This window comes from Staurois parvus, unplaced genomic scaffold (assembly GCF_062004578.1).
Source record: "Staurois parvus isolate SC_StPar_1 unplaced genomic scaffold, SC_StPar_1.0 ptg000779l, whole genome shotgun sequence".
Lineage (NCBI taxonomy): Eukaryota > Metazoa > Chordata > Amphibia > Anura > Ranidae > Staurois > Staurois parvus.
Window position 1 is genome coordinate 3,946,616 of NW_028318575.1, and position 23,847 is coordinate 3,970,462.

Here is a 23,847-nt window from a genome sequence, read left to right on the forward strand (position 1 = left end):
CTTGGTGGGTGTACTATCTATTAAAATTGTGAAGGTTCAATTTTTAATGTATTGGAGGCTTATTCAACAGGTATCAAGGGCATATTAACTTCACATCAACAAAGCATGGGTGATGTGAACGAGCACTAATATTTCTTTTTGGTACCCAAATATTTCAAGTTGATACAACTGTGCAAAAAAGCATTAGTGTAGGAAAAAACTAAGGTTTGTAGGTTGTTTCAGGAACTGTAAATGATATGTGCAGGCAAAATAATAATACCATGGGTTTTTGTTTTACCATAGGTCTGCTTTATTTAATAGCAATCAACATATTCAGTGAATTCAGGTCAGATATGTGAGAAAGGATTAAAAACCAAGGAAGAAAAAAAAAAACACAGGAACATTTGTTTCACCAACAAAATATATTCTTAGTAAGACACTACAAGTCCCAGCATCTTCTGAAGGACACTGAAACTGAATCTTTCCAATGGCTCAAGTGGCATTGGTTGGCTGCTCAATACTGGGAGTACGATTCAGTATATTACAAGTTCCACTTATGTCAGTCATGTCATACTGAAAGCTTCAATCTTGAAAGCATTTTTGCAATAAACAGAATGGAAAATTTGTATAACCATCAAAGTGTATCCCAAGTTAAAACATTTCTTTTTTCTTTCTGGATAAAGTTGGGACGGGCAGTCTAAGTACTGTCAGGGAGATTTCCTTCCCTTCCTGTCCTGAAGACACAAACAAAAATTGCTTCCTGAAGTGTCCCCCATTGTAAGATTTTCTACTACCGTGTTTCCCCGAAAATAAGACATCCTCTGAAAAGAAGACCTACTTACAGGTTTCCTTCTGGGTGAAATATAAGGCATCCCCCCGAAAATAAGGCCCCCCTAGGCTCTGTCTCGTAATGAAAATTAATTTACCGTAAACTGGTTGCTAGGGCCGCCCCGACTGGCGTCTAGCAACCAGTGACATCACTGCTGTGTGGAGGCGGAGCAGAGGTCGAAGTGAGCGGGAGAGAGATGCGTGTAGAAGAACAGGAGGATCAGAGCGGACGGGACGCGGCCAAGGTGATGAGTGCTGGTCTGTCTCTGGTGACACCGCCCTCATGATGACTGAAGGTTCTCAGTCAGTGGCAGACCCTGCTCCAGCCCAGGTCCAGGCCCCAGGCAAGCCCCGGGGGGGAAATGTCTGATAAAGGGGTGGGGGGGGATGTCTGGTGAAGGTGTTCAGTGGCACAGGGGTGGGGGGAGGGGGATCACTTAAAAATGACACAGGAGGATCAGAGGGGACAATCAAAATGACACAGGAGGATCAGAGGGGGCAATCAAAATGACACAGGAGGATCAGAGGGGGCAATCAAAATGACACAGGAGGATCAGAGGGGACAATCAAAATGACACAGGAGGATCAGAGGGGACAATCAAAATGACACAGGAGGATCAGAGGGGACAATCAAAATGACACAGGAGGATCAGAGGGGGCAATCAAAATGACACAGGAGGATCAGAGGGGGCAATCAAAATGACACAGGAGGATCAGAGGGGGCAATCAAAATGACACAGGAGGATCAGAGGGGACAATCAAAATGACACAGGAGGATCAGAGGGGACAATCAAAATGACACAGGAGGATCAGAGGGGGCAATCAAAATGACACAGGAGGATCAGAGGGGACAATCAAAATGACACAGGAGGATCAGAGGGGGCAATCAAAATGACACAGGAGGATCAGAGGGGGCAATCAAAATGACACAGGAGGATCAGAGGGGGCAATCAAAATGACACAGGAGGATCAAAAGGGGTTACTAAAATGGTAATTTCCTTTATTTTCATTTAACAATAAATGTGTACCGTATTCTTCTTCATGGAAAAATAAGACATCCCCTGAAAATAAGACCTAGCGCATCTTTGGGAGCAAAAATTAATATAAGACACTGTCTTATTTTCGGGGAAACAGGGTATGCCTGTTCTTGAGACACCTTAAATTGGTAGAAAAGCCGAATAATGAAAGAAATGCTGACCAACAGGGTTTTTTTTTAACTTTATAACAGAGTAGACCTGAGTGAATTCTTCCGTTATTAATACGCCTCCCCCCCGGCCTGTCAGTGGTTAAGAAGTTTGACTCACGCATGAGCAACTTAGACCACATTTATGGCCCGCTCTGTGCACCACGATGAAGTAGCTCCCGAGCACATGCACAGGAGTGATGTCATCATGGCCCGGCCATTCAAGCTGCCAGAGAACGCAAACCTGGAAGGAAAACCAGGCAAAGATGGAAGCCGCCAGGACCTGCTGGAGAGGAGACAGCACAGTGCTGGTGGGCTGCATTTGACAGGTCTGTCATAGTGTATATATGGTGATTGCTAGCAAATTATAGCATATACTGGGGGGGGGGGGGCATTTTTTTTATTTATTTACTTATTTATTTATATTTTATGTGACTTAATGATTGCTTTAAAATTTGGGATTTTTTCTCTCTTTTACTCCTAGCAAGTGCTCATCAGGCCAAACAGAGGGAGTGAATTTCTTTTGTTGGGGCACAGCCAACAAAATGGTGACGCACACGAATATTATTTTATCCTTGTTTTACAATTTATTCAGTATTACCGAATCCATATTTTCCATCAGCATCTCGGCCCTGAAAAAAGGGGGGAGTGTCTAGCCCCAGAAACATGTTGTTTTCTCTTGTGATCTACTGCTGTGCAAAAAAACCAAAACAAAAAAAACCAAAAAAAAAACCTGACTGAACTTACACACTGTACCTGTGACTCTCTCATCACACTCTCTAGAAATAATAAAAACTTGACATGGGTTCTAACCCTTCAGCCCTCTTATCCAAAAAAAAAAGTTTGGCCTATACCTACACTTTAAAAAGTTAGTCCGCCAATAGGGATTTTTTTTTATTAGTGTATGGCGTTGTAGCAAATCAGTTACCGGTGTCATATGATGCGGGCTGAAACCAAAAGCTAGTTTCCGAGACTGGAGTTCACCGTTTCCCCCACCTGTTGTGATCATTACAAGGGGCCCCCAATTTCACAGTTGGAACTGGAGGTGAAAACTACCACATGATCAAACCTCCCTGACCCCTCTTTCAGCTTTCTAGTACGGTAGTTACCACTGAGCATGTAATACTTGGCAGTTATTGAAGCAGTGCATTGTGGGACAACCAAACCATTTTTGAGGGCAGTTACAAACATGTCAATTATCTAGTAGGCAGAGCACACGTTCCCTGTTGAAATGGTTGTTGAATACTTAGGGCAGTCGTTTATTGCCTCCAGTCATATGGCCTTTGCACAGTACAGACAACATCTGGATTTAATTGCTTGTAATCAAGTAATGTCGAAGTTGTCCATTTTGACCGATATCTCTATCGGTCATCGGCAATGGGTTCTGGGCCTAGAATGTTGAGATTGTCGTTCAGCTCGTAGAACGTCTGAGTAAGAGGCAGCATGGCCTGAGACATCCTATATGAAGAAAGGCTGGAGGGCCTTTGTGAATGACCAGGATCCTAAAGGGATTTTGGAAAGCATGGCGGATTATGGAAAATAAGATGAAAAATATGTTTTTGTTCTTTAACAGCAGCCTGTCTTTTTTTTACAGTATAAAGTGGAATGATTTCATACAAAACGTATCTGTCTTAACAAAGGTTGCAGGACCTTTTCTTTTCAATCAGTAAATATTCACGCAGTATCTGTGCCAGGTTCTTGCAGTGGTTGTACCTCTGTCTTTTCGGTTTCGTCTTCCTGGAAAACAAAGGCATGTGTAAGTATAAGGACATCAAGGTAAGAGCTTCCCTTACAACAGATTTATTTAAAATTATATATGGGGGGTGCATTCATTAAAGCTGCATTCCAGGAATTCAGCTACTTCGTAAAAACTGCAGGCATACCATGAGTTAATTCTAACAAGGTGCCTGCCACCTCCTAGGCTTACCTCTATTATTCACATCTGGAAGGACTATTGTGTGAGCTTCCACAATGCTGCTCACTGTGGTCTCAGTTTCAAGAGCTGAGTCTCTGGAACTGCTATGCCAGCCCCTCCCCTCCTTCTGCCCATTCATAGAAGCCTTTGTATAATACAAAATACAAAGGCTTCTGTGAATGGGCAGTATAGGGGAGGGGTGGGCAAAGCTACTTTGTGGGCTTCTCTCCTCTCACAGCCAGAGTGTATCCTCTGGGAGTGCAATAAATCTGTCCAATATAAGTAACAGAGATAAAGTCCTGAAGTTGACATGCACCTAACTGAACTTAACTCATAGTGTGCCTGCACTTTTTTGCAGTTTCCAAAATTCCTGGAATTCAGCTTTAAAGCAACTAATTTGCTAAAAAAAAAACCAAAAAAAAAAAAACCAAAACCAAAAAAAAAGGCAGCCTTTGAAAGTGCAATACAAATATGTACCAATTCTGTCACTGGTGGATGACATCTTCATTCTCTTGTAGAGCTACACCTGCCGGAAGAATCTTCAGGATGTGACACTTGCATTAGTGGTGGATGTCTGGTCTCTCGCTGAGCGCTGTGTTTCTTACTGCTGGTTGCTGCACAGCTAGTACCTTCAGAGCTGCAGGGAAAAACTAGGTGCTTAGCAGCTGGCAGGTGGAACCACAGCGTGCATCAGAGTGAAGTGCTGAAAGATTTTACTGGTGGGTGTAGCTCTGTAGGAGTGCTGATATTCCACTCAGGAAGAAATGGTAAAATAAATTATTTTGCTTTTTCAAGCTGCTTTTAAAAACGATATTTATCTTTTTTTGGTAAAAGAAGTCAATCTAAAATAGTTTAAAAAAAAATAATTTATGTGGGAGGGAGACAATATACATAACCATAAATATAGTAAAGTAACAAATATATATATGTAATAGTTCCCATACCTAGAATACGGATGACTGCTTACTACTTGCAAGCCTCATTGAATCTATAAATAGAATATAAGGACACTATAGTGCATTTTCAACCATTTGTTCAAACATTTTTCAAACGTATTAATTAAAGACTGCATGACTCAAAGTGCTAATTATTAGCTGCGGTGATCGACAGCAACCAGTCAATTCATCTTCTATCGGTCTGACCTTAGAAGGGCGACTTTTGATTGGTTTAATTGCTTACATTTCAGTATCTAGGTTCTGCCACTAGTGACTATGTGTATTCCAATGCCGTTGTTCAGTCTCCCTCATAAACATGATCATATACTTAGATATAAATGCAGGCACATTCCTAGTAGAAAAAATGAGGAAGGGTTGTAACAGCGCAAACACTGCAAAGTCCTGGGAAATGGTAGTATGGGTGATGGTGGTATTAGTGACTACTGTATGAAGAGCGTAGGATTCCGTGTGGCACTGAGGGCAAGGCTTCCAAATAAGCTGTAGCAACTTCTGTAGATGAGAAAAAGGAGAGAAGCGCCTCTAAGTGCAATAAGTCTTTTAATTCAAGTCTAAATGTAGAAACACTCACATGTGTGAAGTAATCATAAGCATAAAAACCGTGGTTAACAATAGTTAACGGTGGGGTGGTAACCCGGGTGAAGAGCCGTCATCTCTCTGCGATGTGGGGAGGTCAGCTCTCGGCTGGAACAGCGTGGTGGCTGGAGGGGGAACAGCGGTGAGGCCAGCCTTCATGCACGTCCTCCCTCAAAGCCGGATGGAACGCACGCTGGAACGTAGCGGCGGCATGGCCGTGATGACGTCAGATCCCAGGGTGCACTGCGACGCGTTTCGGAGCATGCACTGGCCGTGGAAGGCGGAAGTGCACTCCTTTTTCAAGCAGTGCTTGAAAAAGGAGTGCACTTCCGCCTTCCACGTGCATGAAGGCTGGCCTCACCGCTGTTCCCCCTCCAGCCACCACGCTGTTCCAGCCGAGAGCTGACCTCCCCACATCGCAGAGAGATGACGGCTCTTCACCCGGGTTACCACCCCACCGTTAACTATTGTTAACCACGGTTTTTATGCTTATGATTACTTCACACATGTGAGTGTTTCTACATTTAGACTTGAATTAAAAGACTTATTGCACTTAGAGGCGCTTCTCTCCTTTTTCACATTCCTAGTAGAACCTGTATAGGAAGATGGTGGATTGCTGCTCAGGTTCTCTTGCTCCTAGTATGGTGGACTCACAACTATAGGTGCTAGCACGGAGAAAGAGCCCGTCCTGGCTCTAGAAGTGTAGAACTGGAGAGAAGAAGTCCCAGTCGCTGCACTTCCAGGGAAAGCTGATCAGTCAAGTGGAAGCAGCCTCAGCCAAGCTCTTTCCTATGCAGGACCCCAGCGTGTTTCGCCCTGCCCGGGGGCTTAGTTATGGAGGTCCCCCAGAGGGGGGAGGAACATGTTGGGTGCATGGCTAGACTGGAGCTTGTTTGAGACTGTAATACACGAGCGGATTATCATGTTTCCCTTAGAGTATGGCTATCGGGACTTCTCTCCAGCTGTACATTTCTAGTAGAGTTTTGAGAAAAAGTAAGGCACAACAACTGTGTAGCACTGAACAAGAAGCAGAGACTGATAAGAAAATATGGATGATACATATGTAAAAACTGCTCCCAGTAATTGAGTTCAGGAGTTTCCAGTGAAGGGTACTATTAATGATACACCATACAAAGACATTTTAGACAATTGTGCTCTTCCAACTGTGGTAACAGTTTGGAGAAGGCCCTTTTCTGTTCCAGCATGACTGTGGCCCTGTGTACAAAGTGACCTCCACAAAAACACAGTTTGATGAATTTAGTGTGGAGGAACTGGCAAAGTCTGCCCATAGACCTGACCTCAACCCTACTGAACACCTTTCCATTCCAGCAAGACTATTCCCCAGTGTACAAAGTCAGCTCCATAAAGACACAGTTTGATGAATTTGGTGTGGAGGAACTGGTGAAGCCTGCCCAATGACATGACCTCAACGCTACTGAACACCTTTCCGTTCCAGGAAGACTATTCCCCAGTGTACAAAGCCAGCTCCATAAAGACAGTTTGATGAATTTGGTGTGGAGGAACTGGCGAAGCTTGCCCATAGACATGACCTCAACACTACTGAACACCTTTCTGTTCCAGCAAGACTATTCCCCAGTGTACAAAGCCAGCTCCATAAAGACATATTTGATGAGCTTGGTGTGAAGGAACTCAAGTGTCCTGCACAGAGACCCGACCTCCCTACTGAACACCTTTAAAAATGTTCAGAACGCCAATTGTGAGCTAGGTTCTCTAATCCAAAATCAGTACATGATCTCACAATTGTCTTTTTTTTGGTGAATGGGCACACATTACCACAGACACTCCAAAATCTTGTGAAAAGCCTTCCCAAAAGAGTGGAGGCTGTTTAGCTGCAAAGCATAGGGAAGAATCAACTCCATATTCATGACCATGGTCTGGGGATAGGATGTCCAACGCCATATACACATGTAGTACAAACTATACATAGAAACGTGATTTTAAATAAGTTAACCCACAATTATTATTATTATATAGGATTTATATAGCGCCAACAGTTTGCTCAGCGCTTTACAATATAACGGGAGACAATACAGCAACAATACAGTTCAATACAAGAGGGTTAGGAGGGCCCTGCTCCTCGGAGCTTACAATCTAGGAGCATATATTATAAAAGTATTTAAAGTTTAAACTGGCTACTTTAAAATAATTGCCTGAAAAGTTTTAAAAAGTCTATAGTGTTCATCTGTAAAGATACATTGAGAAGGGACTACACCCCTTGTATACTGTTCTGACTGTACATTACTGTCATTATTTAACTACTTGCCGACCGCCCACAGTACTTGTACTGCGGATAGGCGGCAGCTATAGGAAGAGCGACCTACTGGTACGTCACTCTGGCTGTACCAACACAGAGTCCCCCGGACACAGCGGAATGTGCATCCCGGTAATTAGTATGCGATCACATGATCACAATGTTAGCAAAGCTGTAATGAGTCAATCTGATTCATAGCGGCTTTGCTTCTCTTCCTGGTGAGCTGTGATTGGCCCACAGCTCTCACACGGTACATGGGCCAATCACAGCACCCTGCACCATGGGATTAGCTTTAGCCAATCACAAATCAATAGTATTTTGACATGTCATAAACTTAACCCATTCATGACAGTTTAAAGAAAGCACTGCATTGCAGGAGCAATAATCTTTATTGCTCCTGTATTGCAAAGTGTAAAATAAATAAATAAAATAAATAAATAAAGAAATAAAATCCCTGATTTACCCCCCCCCCAAGTAGTACAATGTTACTATGGTTAAAAAAAGTAAAAAAAAAAAAATGAAGATATTGAATTTTTAAAAAACTTTTTTTTCTTTTTTATAAACTACTTGGTGGATGACAACGGCTCTGGGCAAAGCAACGTACCTTACGCTGCTTTCTATTTCAGGGTGTGAGCGTGCATATGTGTGCCCCCCGTCGGTCCAGGAAGAGAAGACAGAACACCACACTCTGAGTAAAAGCACTACATTCTACACACACATGCATTAGATTAGCACATTTAACCCTTTGAATCACCCGTCACCCAGCCAGTGCCATTAGTACAGTGTCAGTATACAGAATCTTTCACTGATCACTGTATTCCTCCCACTACCGACAACAGATTGCATCAGGGTCAGTTAGCTCCCCTCCCAGCCAGGGTAAGCTAGCACTGGATTGCTCGCACACTATCGCACTCATGCTGTAGGTCGCTGATCACCGCCATTACTAGTATAGTGTTTGCACGGATCAATATATTGATCACAAACAAAATTTTACTAGTGCCCCCTAAGTATAGTCTCCCCAAAAACACAGCGTTAGCAGGATCAGCCCTGTTCGCTGCCAGCACTAGTGTTTAGCCCCAACGCGGTTTTTCACTGAAGAATTGTAGCAATTGATTGTGGGCCAAAGCAATTTATACACACAACAATACATTGCTGCTCACCCAACTTCAGCTCTTGTCAGACAATTCACATGGAAACCTATCACGGTTTCCAAATGTAAAACCTTTTTTGGGCCTAACCCTCAACATTACAAAAAAAAAAGAATTAATTGCGGTCATATTGGTCCACAGACCCGATTTCATTATGTGCCCGTGTTCTCTGTTGTTACATATATGTCCAACAAGGAACAGCAACATACTGGTACGTCGTTGGACTTTGAGCAGTTATACCAAGATGATGGCTGCAGCTACAGGCATCATCCTAGTATTGTTTTTTTTCAGCCGGCAGTCAGATTTCATGTAAAAGCAATCCTAGTGGCTAATTAGCCACTTGATCACTTTTATAAGCAGCAAGATGGGACTCTTCCCCCCTTTCACAGCTTTCTCGGGCTGTCCTGTCCCACCATGGAACCAGAGAATGTAGCTGTCAGTTCCACTGGCTGACCATAGAGCTGATCAGAGACTGAAATCACCCCAATCATCCCTATGGTCTAAGAAATTGGAAGCAACAAGTGTTTCATTATTTTGGTTTTGCCAGATATAAACAGTGCTATTTTTAAACTGGGAAAGCATCTGATCACACCGATCTTGGTGTGATCAGATGCTTTAAGGGCAGAGGAGAGACTCCTGATTTCTCATAAAAGGATACCTGTCACTGCCTACTGCTGTCATAGGGGATATTTACATTACCTGTGATTAAAAAAAAGGGGCAGTGTAAAAATTTAAAAAGCAAAATAAATAGTTAAGAAAAAACAAATCACCCCCGCTCTCCTGTCAGCATCGGTCCTGTGTTAGTATGTAAACAGAGATTGCACCATGCATGTGAGCTATCACCATGAACGTCAGATCGAGGACAGTAATTTTAGCACTAGAGCTCCTGTGTAAATCTAAAGTAGTAAGGCTTTTAAAGTGTGGATATTAAAAATGTACGTAGTTTGTCGCCGTTGCAAGGGTGTGTGCTTATCATGTTTAGTATCTATTTACTTGGCATTACATCATATTTTAAATTTTATAAAACAACTGGGCAATATATTGTGTTTTTGTGCAATAAAATAAAAAAAAAGTATTTTCCCAAAAAATTTGCATTTGAAAAATTGCTGTGCAAATACCATGTGACATAAAAAAATGCAACACCCACCATTTTATTCTCAAGGGCCTCTACTTAAAAAAAAAAAATATAATGTTTGGGGGTTCAAAGTAATTTTCTAGCAAAATCACTTTTTTCATGTAAACAAAGTATCGTTAGAAGAGTGGGTGATTTGTGGCAGAAGATTCTAATTTTGGCCCTGAAATGCCAGGATAGTAGAAGCCCCCCCCAAATGACCCCTTTTGGGAAAACAGACATTCCAAGGTATATGCTAAGAGGGATGATGAGTATTTTGCAGATCTCATTTATTGCCACAAGTTTTTGGAAAATGAAGAAAGAAAATGAAAAGATATTTTTTCTTTCTTTTTCAAAACCCTGTGAGGAAAAAATTATATCTGCAAAATACTCACCATGCCACTTATCAAATTTGTTGAGGTGTCTACTTTCCAAAAAGGGGTCATTTGGGGGGTGTTTGTACTATCCTGGCATTTTAGGGCCTCCAAAACTGTGATAGGTAGTGAGGAAGTGACATGAGGAAATATGTCCTTTGAAAGTCTAAGGGTGGTCATTGGATTTTGGGGGCTTATATGTGGCTAGACTCCCAGAAAGTCTCTCACATGTGGTATCGCCATACTTTTGAGAAGTAGCAGAATGTGTTTTTGCGTGTCTTTCCACATATACAGAAAATATTCACAGCGCTTAACTTTTGCCACATTTTGTTATGTTACAGCCTTACTCCAAAATGGATTCAATTAATTTTTTTCTCAACATTCTACAAAAAATACTCCATAATGACGTGAAAGAAGTTCGTTTTGAAATCTTTGCAATTTATTAAAAATAAAAAACGAAAAGAAAACCACATGTACATAAGTATTCACAGACTTTGCTCAATACTTTGTTGAAGCCCCTTTAGCACCAATTACAACCTCAAGTCGTTTTGAGTATGATGCTACAAGCTTGGCACACCTACTTTTGGGCAATTTCTCCCATTCTTCGGTACTCCCCATGCACTGTACCCATGGCACGTGGGAGCAAGATATCATTTAAGTAACAACTCTGCGTAAAAGAAAACTGTCCTTTTCCAAAAATTTGTGGCAAAAAAATAAAATCTTCCCTGGACTCAACACGCCTCCCAGCAAATTATTTTGGGTGTGTACTTTCCAAAAGGGGTCATGGTGAAGGGGGGGTTTGCACTGCCCTGGCATTTTAGCACTTCAAAAAAATGTGATAGGCAGTCAGAAAGTTAAAGCTGTGCAAATTCCAATATATATACCATAGTTTGTAAACACTATAACTTTCACACAAACCAATTACCGTATTTTTCACTCCATAAGACGCAACTAGACTATAAGACGTGCCTAGGTTTTAGAGGAGAAAAACAAGAAAAAAAATATTCTGAACCAATGGACTGCAGACACAGTACAGGGGATGACCAGAGACTGCGGACACAGTACAGGAGATGACCAGAGACTGCGGACATAGTACAGATGACCAGAGACTGCGAACACAGTACAGGAGATGACCAGAGACTGCAGACACAGTACAGGAGATGACCAGAGACTGCAGACACAGTACAGGAGATGACCAGAGACTGTGGACATAGTACAGATGACCAGAGACTGCAGACATAGTACAGGGAATGACCAGAGACTGCGGACACAGTACAAGGAATGACCAGAGACTGAGGACACAGTACAGGGAATGACCAGAGACTGAGGACACAGTACAGGGAATGACCAGAGACTGCCGACACAGTACAGGAAATGACCAGAGACTGTGGACATAGTACAGATGACCAGAGACTGCAGACAGTGCAGGGGATGACCAGAGACTGCAGACAGTAAAAGAGATTACCAGAGACTGCGGACCTTTGGAGAGGGAGGGGGAGTGGGTACCGGAATTTGACAGGTACCCGCTCCCACTTCCGCGGAGTTTTCCTTCCTTCTTCCTCCCATGGCGGCTTCTGTGACAGCCGGGTGCCCACTGCGCATGCTCGAGAAGCGCTACGCTTTGTGAATGGCCCGGAGCCTTCTGGGACCTGTCATGTGTCCCAGAAGACACTGGACCATTCACAAAGCGCAGCGCTTCTCGTGCACTGTCACAGAAGCCGCCACGGGAAGACTGCAGCGCTGGAGTGAGGAACAGGTAAGGTCCTGCAGGAGAGAAGAGCTGAGTGGCCGGCCCGATATTCTGACATGGCGGCGGCAGAAATACCGGACCGGCCGCTTTACATTAGCTCCATAAGACGCACTGACATTTTCCCCCCTTTTTTGGGGGAAAAAAAGTGTGTCTTATGGAGCGAAAAATACGGTAATATACGTATTGGGAATTTTTTTTTAACCAAAAGACATGTAGCAGAATGCAGTTAGGCCTAAATTTATGACTAAATGTGAGTTTATTGGATATTTTTTTATAACAAAGTAGAAAATATTGTTTTGTTTTTTTTCAAAGTTTTCAGTCTATTTCCATTTAGATCACAAATATTAAAAACCCAATAATGATCAAATACTACCAAAAGAAAGCTCTATTTGTGTGAATAAAAAAAGTACATAAATTTTGTTTGGGTACAAATGGCCTGGTCAGGAAGGCGGGAAAACCTTCCAGGGCTGAAGTGGTTAAGGCAAGCCAACATTGTCTGTGAAGGTTCTCATTTATCCAGGTCATGGTATATCTAGTAGATGTCAGTCACATTCAACTGGGTATGTTCTGTAATTTTTTTTTTATAGATTTTTTTTATTTCAGGTAGACAGCAAGGAAGTGCAAACAGCATGGTCTTATTACAGACAGATATTGTCATTACATCATTTTAGGTGCGTTGCATACACACAGCACCATGGCATTACTATGCTACAGAACTATACAATACATTGTAGTTAGCAGATCAATCCGCTTCGTATGGTTCACTGATCACTTCAGCTGATCTGTACATGCTTTCTAAAATGCCCAAAGCTTCCTTCTCTTTGTCTCGTTTTTTTTAAAGTATAACTAAAGGCAAAACTTTTTTTTAGTTTTATATAGAGTGGAGAGGGGTTAGAACACCTGTCAGTTTTATTGCTGTCTGTGTCCCTGTTAGAGATTTACTTTCTCTATTTGTCCTGTTTACCATAAACAAAAGTGAAAGTAAAAGAAACTCCAAATTGTGGGTTGTCCTTGGAACAGTAGTAGAGGGGAAATTTTTTCCAGGGGACCGCTTTCCTTAGTAAACATGCTGGGGATCCAAAGACAGGTGAAGAACTGGCCCTGATGAGGGCAGCGCTGGATTCTTGGGCAAGAAACTGTTCTTTTATTAACCCCTTGGCACCTCCTGACACTTTAAGTGGTTTGTGATGGCGAGAGGTGGGGTTTAGGGTCATGATTGGAAAGCTGTTCGCAAGTACCGATCAGGACTTTTCCGCGAGGTTCCAGTAAATGTGCCAGGAGCACGCAGGGTACAGGCTCACGACCCACGTTTGCTTATATGGAGTACGCAAATAGGTGGCCTCTCGGCCAGGGACGGACTGACAACTCATGGGGCCCCCGGGCAAAAGGGGATCATGGGGCCCCTGTGTCCTTGCCCAAACTCAAAGCCTATGAAAAAGGTACCAGGGGCATCTCATGGGGCCCCCTACTGACCCCGGGCCCTCGGGCAGTGGCCGAGTTTCCAAATGGTCAGTCCTCCCCTGCTCTCGGCCTAAAGGCTCAGCCGACAGGCCGCATATTTGCATACTGTTGACGCCAAGGCGTTAAAAGTCATCAGCTACAATATTTGTAGCTGCTGATGGTTTTCATACAGTCTGAAGGTCCTCTTTAGGGCTTGCGCCCATGCCCATTCCCATCATATGAAAAAAACTGGAATGTTTTAGGATCAAAGAAATGAAGTGAATAAAATTTAAAAAAGACAGTATGGTTGAGCTGGAGGTATCACATGTAGAGAGAGAGTACAAGAAGAAGCGAGGCAGAAGGAGAGAAGGAAAAAGGAGGGATCTTCTATACTTTTGAAGATATTTTGTAGCTTATCCAAGCCACTTCTTCAGAACTGAGCAAGTTAAGTAAAGAATAATCTTCAAAATGTAAGAACCAAGACCAGTTGAATGTGACTAACTACTCAACAATGAAGATCCTTCTTGGAGTAGGTACCTGCATCTAATGGTGGGACAAGATATGGAAATTGGGTCACAGGCAGCACTGGTCCCATACGGCATTGTACTGGTAATTATATATAAAGTAGATGTACATTCTAAAATCTCACCTCATATAGACGTTAGTCCCCGTTCACACTAGTGCACTTTCAAATGCAACTTGAATCACACAGAATCGCAATGCAATGGAAATCACATGGTGCCTATTCAAATCAATGCAAAGATTTTGGAAAATGTTCCTGTACTACTGTGGACTGATTTCAGCATGATTTTGGTCACAAATTATGTAAACTACACCCAAGGTGGTGAAATCTGGTGGCCAAGTTGCAGTTTTACTGCCCACCTGAGCTGCAAAATGCCAGCTGGGCGGGGCTTTTTACATGCTGTAGCTGTGAGACTTTGCATTTCCAACTCTGGGTGCAGAATTTAAGTGGCACTTCTAACTTACCCACTGAGTTTAATGGGGCTGTGCCCCAAGTGTGCAATGCACAGTATTGAGGAGCGGTAGTGCCCACTATAGAAATATTTTAGCTCAGGTCAGGTTCCTTTTAACTACTTTTAAAGATTCTTGTGACTATTTTGGGCCTTGAAGTGAAGTTAAAACCGCATATTAGAAATGTCAGTTTGAGTTTTCCTTCAATCTGGTGGTTGGATTTAGCAGGGGAAACAAAAAAATGAGATCTGCCAGTACCGGACTGTATGAAGATTCCTTTCCCATCAGCATGTGTGCAGTTCCAATAATACTTCCAGGAAAGTAAATCAGGAAAAGCGACGCATGGTGGTAATTTTAGTTCCACCAAGCAATGTCTTTACTTTATCATTTGCTACAACAATAAATTTAGCTTCAAATACGCTTCGTGTGCTGCAACATCATATTTCCACCCCATCTCGCATATTTTCCTGACAGTGGTGCCAATTTTCCAATTACTTGTGAAGCCATATGTTATCTGAAGATCAGCCAGGTCTAAGACAGTAAACAAGCACCGATCAGGCAGCTGCAGACGCACAGCTTGCAGATGAAAAGTCCTACGGGCTGGGGTTGAGGCACCATGTCTGTCTTACTCCAACCATCTTCTTAAAAAGAACCTTTCACCAAAGTGTACAATCTAACATATAAAAAACAGGAACTAAATACCCATTCTCAAATCAGTTTCTATATTTGACTGGGTAGAATACTATGACCGCTGGACCTCAATGTCTCTTCCAAATTCAGATTAAAACCTACAAAGTTAGATAAACTGTGTTATATGTGTTGCACAACACACAGTTAACCCTTTGATCTCGCCAGATGTTAACCCCTTCCTGCCCAGTGGCATTAGTACAGTGTCAGTGCTTTTTTATTAGCACTGATCACTGTATTAATGTCATTGGGCAGCACAGTGGCTAAATGGTTAACACTTCCACCTGGAAGTACTAGGGTCATTGGTTCGAATCCCAACCACGGCACCACCTACCTGGAGTTTGCATGTTCTCCCTGTGCCTGTGTGGGTTTCCTCCGGGTATTCTGGTTTCCTCCCACTCTCCAAAGACATGCTGGTAGGCGAGTTGGCTCCTGTCTAAATTGACCCTAGTATGTGTATGTATGAATGTGAGTTAGGGACCTTAGATTGTACACCCCTTGAGGGTTAGGGACTGATGTGAATGTACAATATATATGTAAAGCGCTGCGTAAATTGATGGCGCTATATAAGTACCTGAAATAAATAAATATATGGCTGGTCTAGGCATATATATCATTTATTTTCACCTTAGCTAAACACACGCTGGTGCTGCTTGTTTCTAGCAGTTTGTGATCTGCAATGATTATACAAGTGCAGTGCAGTACAGAAATAATCCTGTATTGCTCTTGACAGGGTGGCTATTGAACCAAATAGAAATGCACATCAGATGCTTTTCTTGTTCTTGCTCCTAATCTGTAACATTGATGACTGCAAGCAAGCTCAATGTAGACAGAGCAATGTTAACAGTGGCTTGGTCCACGGACAACAGCTCTTAAAACTCAGGGAAAGAAAGGGCAATCCTTTCAATATGAAAGTAAACATTCTGCAAGCATCATCATCTGCGGTTTGATTGGTGGACATGTCCAGTTCAGAAACCCTGACGATCAACTTTTTGAAGCATACAATCACACAACGCCAATGACTGTTAGCCCTAGTTCACAGTGGATCCAACCTTGAAATCGAGCGACTTCAAAGTCAGATGGCAGTGTGAGGTCGGGTTCAACTTTATAGACATCTGTGCGACTGCATGCACAGATGTCTATGCAAGTTGCACCCCATATCATGAAAAATAGTGCAGGACTATTTTTCTAATCAGTGATTAGAACGGTCAAATCCGAGTGGTCAAATCGCAAGACAAGTTGCATCAATGCGAACGGGGCTAAGAAATGTTTGGCTTTTTTTTTCTTTAGGTGACTAGCCTTTGGAGTCTCAATACTGAGAATGGGCTGCGTAGTGCAAGTGCAGTGAGAAACTCATTGAAAATGATTTCTGAAGATGCCAGAATCTTGCAGCTCGGAGTGGCAGATGCCTTGGAGCCGCTTGGTAATGCATCTCAAACAGCAGATTAGGCTAGGGCTATAATCCAGACAAGCCCACCACTGATAATGATCATGGGACTTCCGATTCAAACTGTGCTAGGCAGCTAAAACAGTTAACCCTTTGAGGACCATAAGATTACAGAACGCCAAAATAATAAATTTTTTTGTTTTTAACCACTTGAGCTCCAGAGGATTTACCCCCCTGAATGACCAGGCCTCTTTTTGCTACTCGGCGCTGCACTAATTCAACTGATAGTTGCGCGGTCATGCAATGCTGCACCCAAACAAAATTTACGTCCTTTTTTTCACACAAATAGAGCTTTCTTTTGGTGGTATTTGATCATCTGTGCGCTTTTTATTTTTCACGCTATAAACATAAAAAGGCCAAAAATTTTGAAGAAAAACAATACTTTCAGCTATAAAAAATATATAGTAAACTGAAAGTTGGTTATAAATTTAGGCCAAAATGTATTCTGCTCCATGTTTTTGGTAAAAAAAATCCCAATAAGTGTATATTGATTGCTTTGTGTGGAAGTTATAGCGCCTACAAACTATGGTATAAATACTGCAACTTACGCCATTTTTCTGCTATACAGCGCTGCGCTAGTTTAACAGACAATTGCGCGGTCATGCAATACGGTAAATAAATGAAATTTACATCCTTTTTTCCCCACAAATTGAGCTTTCTTTTGGTGGTATTTGATCGCCTGTGCGGTTTTTATTTTTTGCGCTATAAAAAAGAAGGCTGACAATTTTGAGGAAAAAAAAACAATATTTTAGGCTTTTTGCTATAAAACATGTCCAGTAAAAAAAAAATGCAAAAATCAAATTTAGTCATAAATTTCTGCCAAAATGCATTCTGCGACATGTCTTTGCTAAAAAAAAACCCAATACGTGTAAATTAATTTGTTTACGTGAAAGTTATAGCGTTTACAATGGCGGGAAAGATACTCTGATTTTTAGGGTTTTTTTTATACTAATAATGGCGGCGATCAGCGAATTATGGCGGCGATCAGGGACTTATGGCAGCGACCAGCGACTTATGGCGGGACTGCGGCGGACATTCTGACATTGGGGGGTACTGACTTGGGGTCACTGACATCCCCAAAAACACTAATACAGTGATCAGTGCAAAAAAAAAAAAAAACTGACACTGTACTAATGGCAATGGGGAGGAAGGGGTTAACTTTATTTAGCAGGGAAGGGTTATAGGAGTGAGGGGAGTGTTTTACTAGGGGGCGGGGTGTGTACTGGGCGGGACAAGGCTGATCGAGAAAGAGAAACTGTTCTTTCTCGATCAGCTCATCCTCGAGCTGACAGGGAAGTGACAGACAGCACAGCTACTGCAGCTGTGCTGTCTGTCACTGTTTGCCGCCGATCGCCAGAACATAGCCGCTAACGAGCGGCTGTGACCCGGCGACTGACATCTGCGGCGGTGATCCGTGGGACAGATAGGGCGGCAGTGCGCCTCGCGCGCGCCCCCTATTTGCTTACAAAACACACATCTTAAAACGTGGTTTTGCCTGCGAGTGCCGCCCTGCCGTCGTATATGTACAGTGGCTGGGCGGCATGTAGTTAAAGTTCGTACACTTCAGTTGCTGTAACTAAGCCATTTCATGAAATAATTGGCAAAAAGCTAGATCCATTTGTTGTTTGTTGATAAGAACTAATATTTTGACTCAAACCAAAAAATAAAAAGAGTTTTAAGTTCTTAATCATATGATACAGGCAATTAAAAACATGGGACAAATACGTCCCTTGGTCCTCAAAGGGTTAAACAGAAAGCTCGCCAACTATTAATTCCAGCAATTTTCCCTGCAGTTACGCAAGAAGGAAAAATTCCCTCAAAAACGAGAGCAGCGATACTTATGTAAAACATGGAACTTCGTTAATGTCACTGGTCAACTCAGCAAGCGGTGCGGACTTTAATATCAGACTGACTGATCGATAAATCATCCGGCATAGAAGAATGCACCGCTGACACTTCCCTTTCCTCTTGCCGCTAATTTAACGATGATTTATATCACTGCTTCATAGAAAATCAAAACAAAAAACATTAATGACGATGGGCTTCTTCAGAGAAAAATAATATAGATGGTAATACTGGTTTTATAAAAGCCTTTCCAAATGCATATGTATGCAATCTCCTACATAATAAAAATCTACATCATGCAGTGCAGTGCTAAACATGGCATATCCCTTCATATGAATAGTAAGGCAAGCGTATGATCATATGGTAATAGTAGGCACCCCACCCCACTTCCTTCACCTAATTAGTGGAATGACCAGTCTAGGTATTGTCACTACAGAGAAAATAGCAATTTTTCCTTTTATGTCAACACAAAGACTATATTTGGGAGATCGCTGTACGATAGTCTTTGCAACCCGCTCTCCAAAGCATCCCCCCCCCCCCCCCCCCCCAGCATGGATTTTTTTTTTAAATTCCTAAAATACATACCTTTAATGCAGGCCATAGATGGGTTGTTTATTGGGCAAATTTTCGTCCGCATGAAAAATCGGCCGATATTCACGCCATTAATGGGGCCAGCACGTCGGTCGTTTTTCGCGGATCTTCTCATTAATTTTTATCGGTCATGCTGGAAAATCCTTGGTGGCAGCATAGGAAACGGCACCGACCGATTATTTGTTTATCGACCGACAAACGGCCAGTCTATGACCTGCATAAAGTTGCCAGAAAAAGTATGTGAACCCCTTGGGATTACGTGGAGTTTTGCATGAATTGGGCATAAAATGTGCTCTGAACGTCATCTAAGTCACAACAATAGAAGAACACAGTCTGCTGAACATAATACTACACAAACATTAGATGTTGCCATGGTTTAATTGCGCATAACATGTAAACATTCACAGTGCAGGGAGGAAAAAGTATGTGAACCTTTGGACTTAATAACTGGTTGACCCTCCTTTGGCAGCAATAACCTCAACCAAACGTTTCCTGTAGTTGCAGATCAGACCTGCACAACGATCCGGAGTCATTTTGGACCACTCCTCTTCACAAAACTGTTTCAGTGTAGCAATATTCTTGGGATGTCTGGTGTGAATCGCTCTCTTAAGGTCATGCCACAGCATTTCAATCGGGTTGAGGTCAGGACTCTGACTGGGCCACTCCAGAAGGCGTATTCTGTGCTGTTGCAGCCATTGTTTTGTTGAATTACTTGTATGCTTTGGGTCATTGTCCTGTTGCATCACCCATCCTCTGCGGAGCTTCAGTTGGCGGACAGATGTTCGTACGTTTTCCTGCAAAATGTCTTGATAAACTCTGGAATTCATTTTCCCATCAATGACAACAATCCGTCCAGGCCCTGAGGCAGCCCCAAACCATGATGCTCCCTCCGCCATGTTTTACAGTGGGGATGAGGTTTTGATGTTGGTGTGCTGTGCCTTTTTTTCTCCACACATAGTGTTGTGTGTTCTTCCCAAACAACTCAATCTTGGTTTCATCTGTCCACAGTATATTTTGCCAGTAGTGCTGTGGAACATCCAGGTGCTCTTTTGCAAACTTCAAACGTGCTGCAATATTCTTTTTGGACAGCAATGGCTTCCTCCGTGGTGTCCTCCCATGTACTCCATTCTTGTTTAATGTTTTTCTTATTGTAGATGTGTCAACAAAAATGTTAGCATGTGCCAGAGATTTCTGTAGGTCTTTAGCTGACACTCTGGGATTCTTCTTTACCTCATGCAGCATTCTGCGCTGTGCTCTTGCAGTCATTTTCTGATCGTCCGATAATCGGATCGTTAGTACACAGCTTTTGAGAGCCGATCACGACAATTTGTACGACAATATCTGAAGGGACAAGCGCAAACATTTTTCTCCTACGATACCAGATCGTACGATTTTCATTTAATCAGTACAGTAGTCGTCTGAAATACAATACAAATACAACGCAATACATGACATCACTTTCGAAATTCTTTTCTTTCATAGGAGAATTTTCGTACCTTTAGTAACCTTTTCACTTTCCATGTGAGACTAGCAGGGGAAAAAAAAAAACGCCGATCGTTCATCCGATATTCTCATTGTGTGTACAGGGCATTAGAGTGATTGTAAAGGAATACATTTTTAATGAAAATAATAAACGTTATACTTGTCTGCTCAAACCCTGCTCATTCCCACCAAGTTACGTAATTGGGGCTGTAGTCACACGACTGTCTTCAGTTATACTCATACACTCTCACGGCTTCAACTACCACCTCTATGCCGACGACACACAAATCTCTCTCTCAACCCCCCACCTCACCCCCTCAGTCTCCGCCCGAATCACACACCTACTGAGCGACATATTAGACTGGATGTCGCTCCACTTCCTTAAACTGAACCTCTCCAAAACCGAGTTTCTTGTCTTCCCCCCAGCCCGGACACCACCCCCCATTGACTTCTCCATCATGTCCAACAACACCACCATCAAACCCGCCCTGCAGGCCAGAGTACTTGGTGTCATTCTGGACTCCAACCTATCCTTCCAGCCCCAAGTCCAATCTTTAACAAACTCATGCAGACTCCACCTCTGCAACATCGCCAAAATCCGCACGTTCCTAACCCCAGAAACCACTAAACAGCTCATCCACTCCCTCATCATATCACGACTCGACTACTGCAACTCCCTCCTCACTGGCCTGCCTCGCCGCTGGGTATCTCCGCTTCAGTCGATCCTGAATACGGCCGCCAGACTCATTCACCTTTCCAACTGCTCCATTTCCGCCACCCCCCTCTGCCAATCCCTCCACTGGCTTCCGATTGCGCAATGGATCAAATTCAAAATCCTAACACTGACGTACAAAGTCGTCCACCATACTGCCCCGAACTACATCACTGACCTAATATCCAAGTACCGCCCAGCACGCACACTCCGCTCCTCACAAGACCTCCTTCTCTCTAGTTCCCTAGTCTCCTCCTCCCATGCCCGCCTCCAGGACTTCTCCAGGGTGTCACCCATCCTCTGGAACTCCCTGCCCCAACCCATCAGACAATCACCTACTTTCCTCTCCTTTAGGCGCACCCTGAAAACCCATCTCTTCAGGGAACCCTACCCCACCCCCTGCTAACTTGCAGACCTCCTCCACTCTTCCTACCACTCCATCCCCCACAGCTATCTCCTCCTGTGCCACCATCCCCTCCCTGCTAGATTGTAAGCTCGAAAGAGCAGGGCCCTCGATCCCCTCATGTTTTGCATTGTATTGGTATTGTTCTCTCACATGTTCTGTCCCCCTTTGTAATGTACAGCGCTGAGCGAACTACTGGCGCTTTATAAATACTGTATAATAATAATTTACTCTTAGATTGTAAGCTCCAAGGATCAGGCCCTCCTATCCCTCTTGTATTGAACTGTATTGTCTCCCGTTATATTGTAAAGCACTGAGCAAACTGTTGGCGCTATATAAATCCTTTATAATAATAATAATAATAATAATTTAGCCTCCTGTCCTAGCCAAATCCTGGCCAGTTTTTACGATCAATTCTCCCATACTACCCAGAAGTCACGCTAAGACACACACATACTTGTACTCCTTTTGGAACTTCACTATGATGGACAGCCTCACTGGCCAGTAGGAATTAGCAGGAGATCGTAATAGCCAAACTATTTAGGAGTCTGCTGCAGGTATATGTGATACTCGGTTTGAACTTCAGCAAGTCGTCTTCTCCATGCCTAGATGCACCGAGCTGCTGCCATGTGATTGGCTGATTAGCAATTTGTGTTACCAATTGAACAGATGTACTTAATTAAGAGGCTGGCGAGTGTATACTCTAGGTCTGTGAACATATAGCATTTGGGCTGGAGTTGCCTTTTAATATGCAATTATATTACTTCACAGTAACAGCAAAAAGAAAATTAAAGAAAAAAAGAACAAAAGAAGAGATGGGAGCATTTATATATTATTACTGAAATGCTATGGCGCTCCTTATTAATGTCACTTTGTGAGATGCTCAGAATAGCATCCTATTGAGCCTGACCTGACGGGATATTGATATTCACCGAACCCGCAGCTGTGATTTGCCATATCTGTTAAGGCAGAAGTGTGCGCTCTTTTCAGCGCTGGTTATTAATAGGCAGATATTCATTTTTCGGATGATAAATGACAAATCTCGTCAGCGGAGGAGCGCAGCAATAAGGCAGCTGTTTGTTTCCCTAGGAAAATAGACCCGGCGACATGGATCATTTTCATAGCGGCAGCCTCGACAAGTCTGACATTTGCTTGGTAAGGAATTCTGAAGCTGCCATCAAGAAAGTGTCCCCGCGGGGACCACCCAGTATGCGACAACCGAAAACTCCTCTCTATTAATCCTCAGAACAAAAAGAGGAGTGCTGCCCGTATTTACCTATTTAAAGAGATGCGATGGTGTGTTTTTTACTCAGTACACTTTAATGACCTTGTTCAATAAAAGAAAGGGGGTTCTAAAAATTAAGGCCAGTGCAGGACATCCCTGTAATACACGTATGTATTCCCCATGTTTTTTTCATTTCAAAAATACTTGTTGATAGGTCAGAAATCCAGTGTTAAACTCAAAACAAACATTTATTATATTGCAGCTTACCAATTCTTAAATGTGGTTGTTGCATTAAGTTTCTTTTTTAGGCTTGCTTTCTTCTATTTCCAACCGGAGATGCAGCAAGCAAGTCTGAGGTTTTTCACAAGCTCAAGCTCTCCAGCACAATGTATCAGTTTACATGGATTAAACAAACCATATACCACTGACAAATGATCAGCTTTTATTTATACGTATAAACCTTTATTCCACAAGGGAATAAAAGTGTGAGCTGGACTTTGGCTTCAATTTGTCATTATAGTCATATCTGCTAATGTTTATTTCAGGTACTTATATAATGCTGTCAATTTACGCAGCGCTTTACATATATATTGTACATTCACATCAGTCCCTAACCCTCAAGGGGTGTACAATCTAAGGTCCCTAACTTATATTCATACATACACATACTAGGGACAAATTAGACAGGAGCCAATTAACCTACCAGCATGTCTTTTGGAGTGTGGGAGGAAACCGGAGTACCCGGAGGAAACCCACGCAGACACAGGGAGAACATGCAAACTCCAGGCAGGTGGTGCCGTGGTTGGGATTTGAACCAACGACCCTTGTACTGCCAGACGGAAGTGCTAACCACTTAGCCACTGCGCTGCCCCTAATACATTTAACACTCCCATTTCCCCCAGACTGACAATGCTGCTGTCTGCTGTGCTTCCTGTGCTCATCCGTCCAGAGTTG

General features: G+C 42.8%; 1 protein-coding gene across 4 annotated transcripts in view; it reads right to left on the reverse strand.

Moving 5' to 3' along the window:
- Window positions 1–265: 265 nt before the first annotated feature.
- The window catches only part of PHF14 (PHD finger protein 14), a 370,565-nt gene continuing 346,983 nt past the window's right edge, over window positions 266–23,847 (reverse strand). For 3 of the 4 annotated variants that reach the window (XM_089654591.1, XM_089654588.1, XM_089654587.1), the window contains one exon: window positions 266–3,727. In XM_089654591.1, coding sequence (XP_089510717.1) covers window positions 3,665–3,727 — 63 coding nt within the window. In that variant the 3' untranslated portion in view covers window positions 266–3,664. Of the gene's footprint in view, window positions 3,728–4,849; window positions 4,894–23,847 lie in introns of all 4 variants that reach the window. The other variant, XM_089654589.1, reaches the window with a different exon arrangement.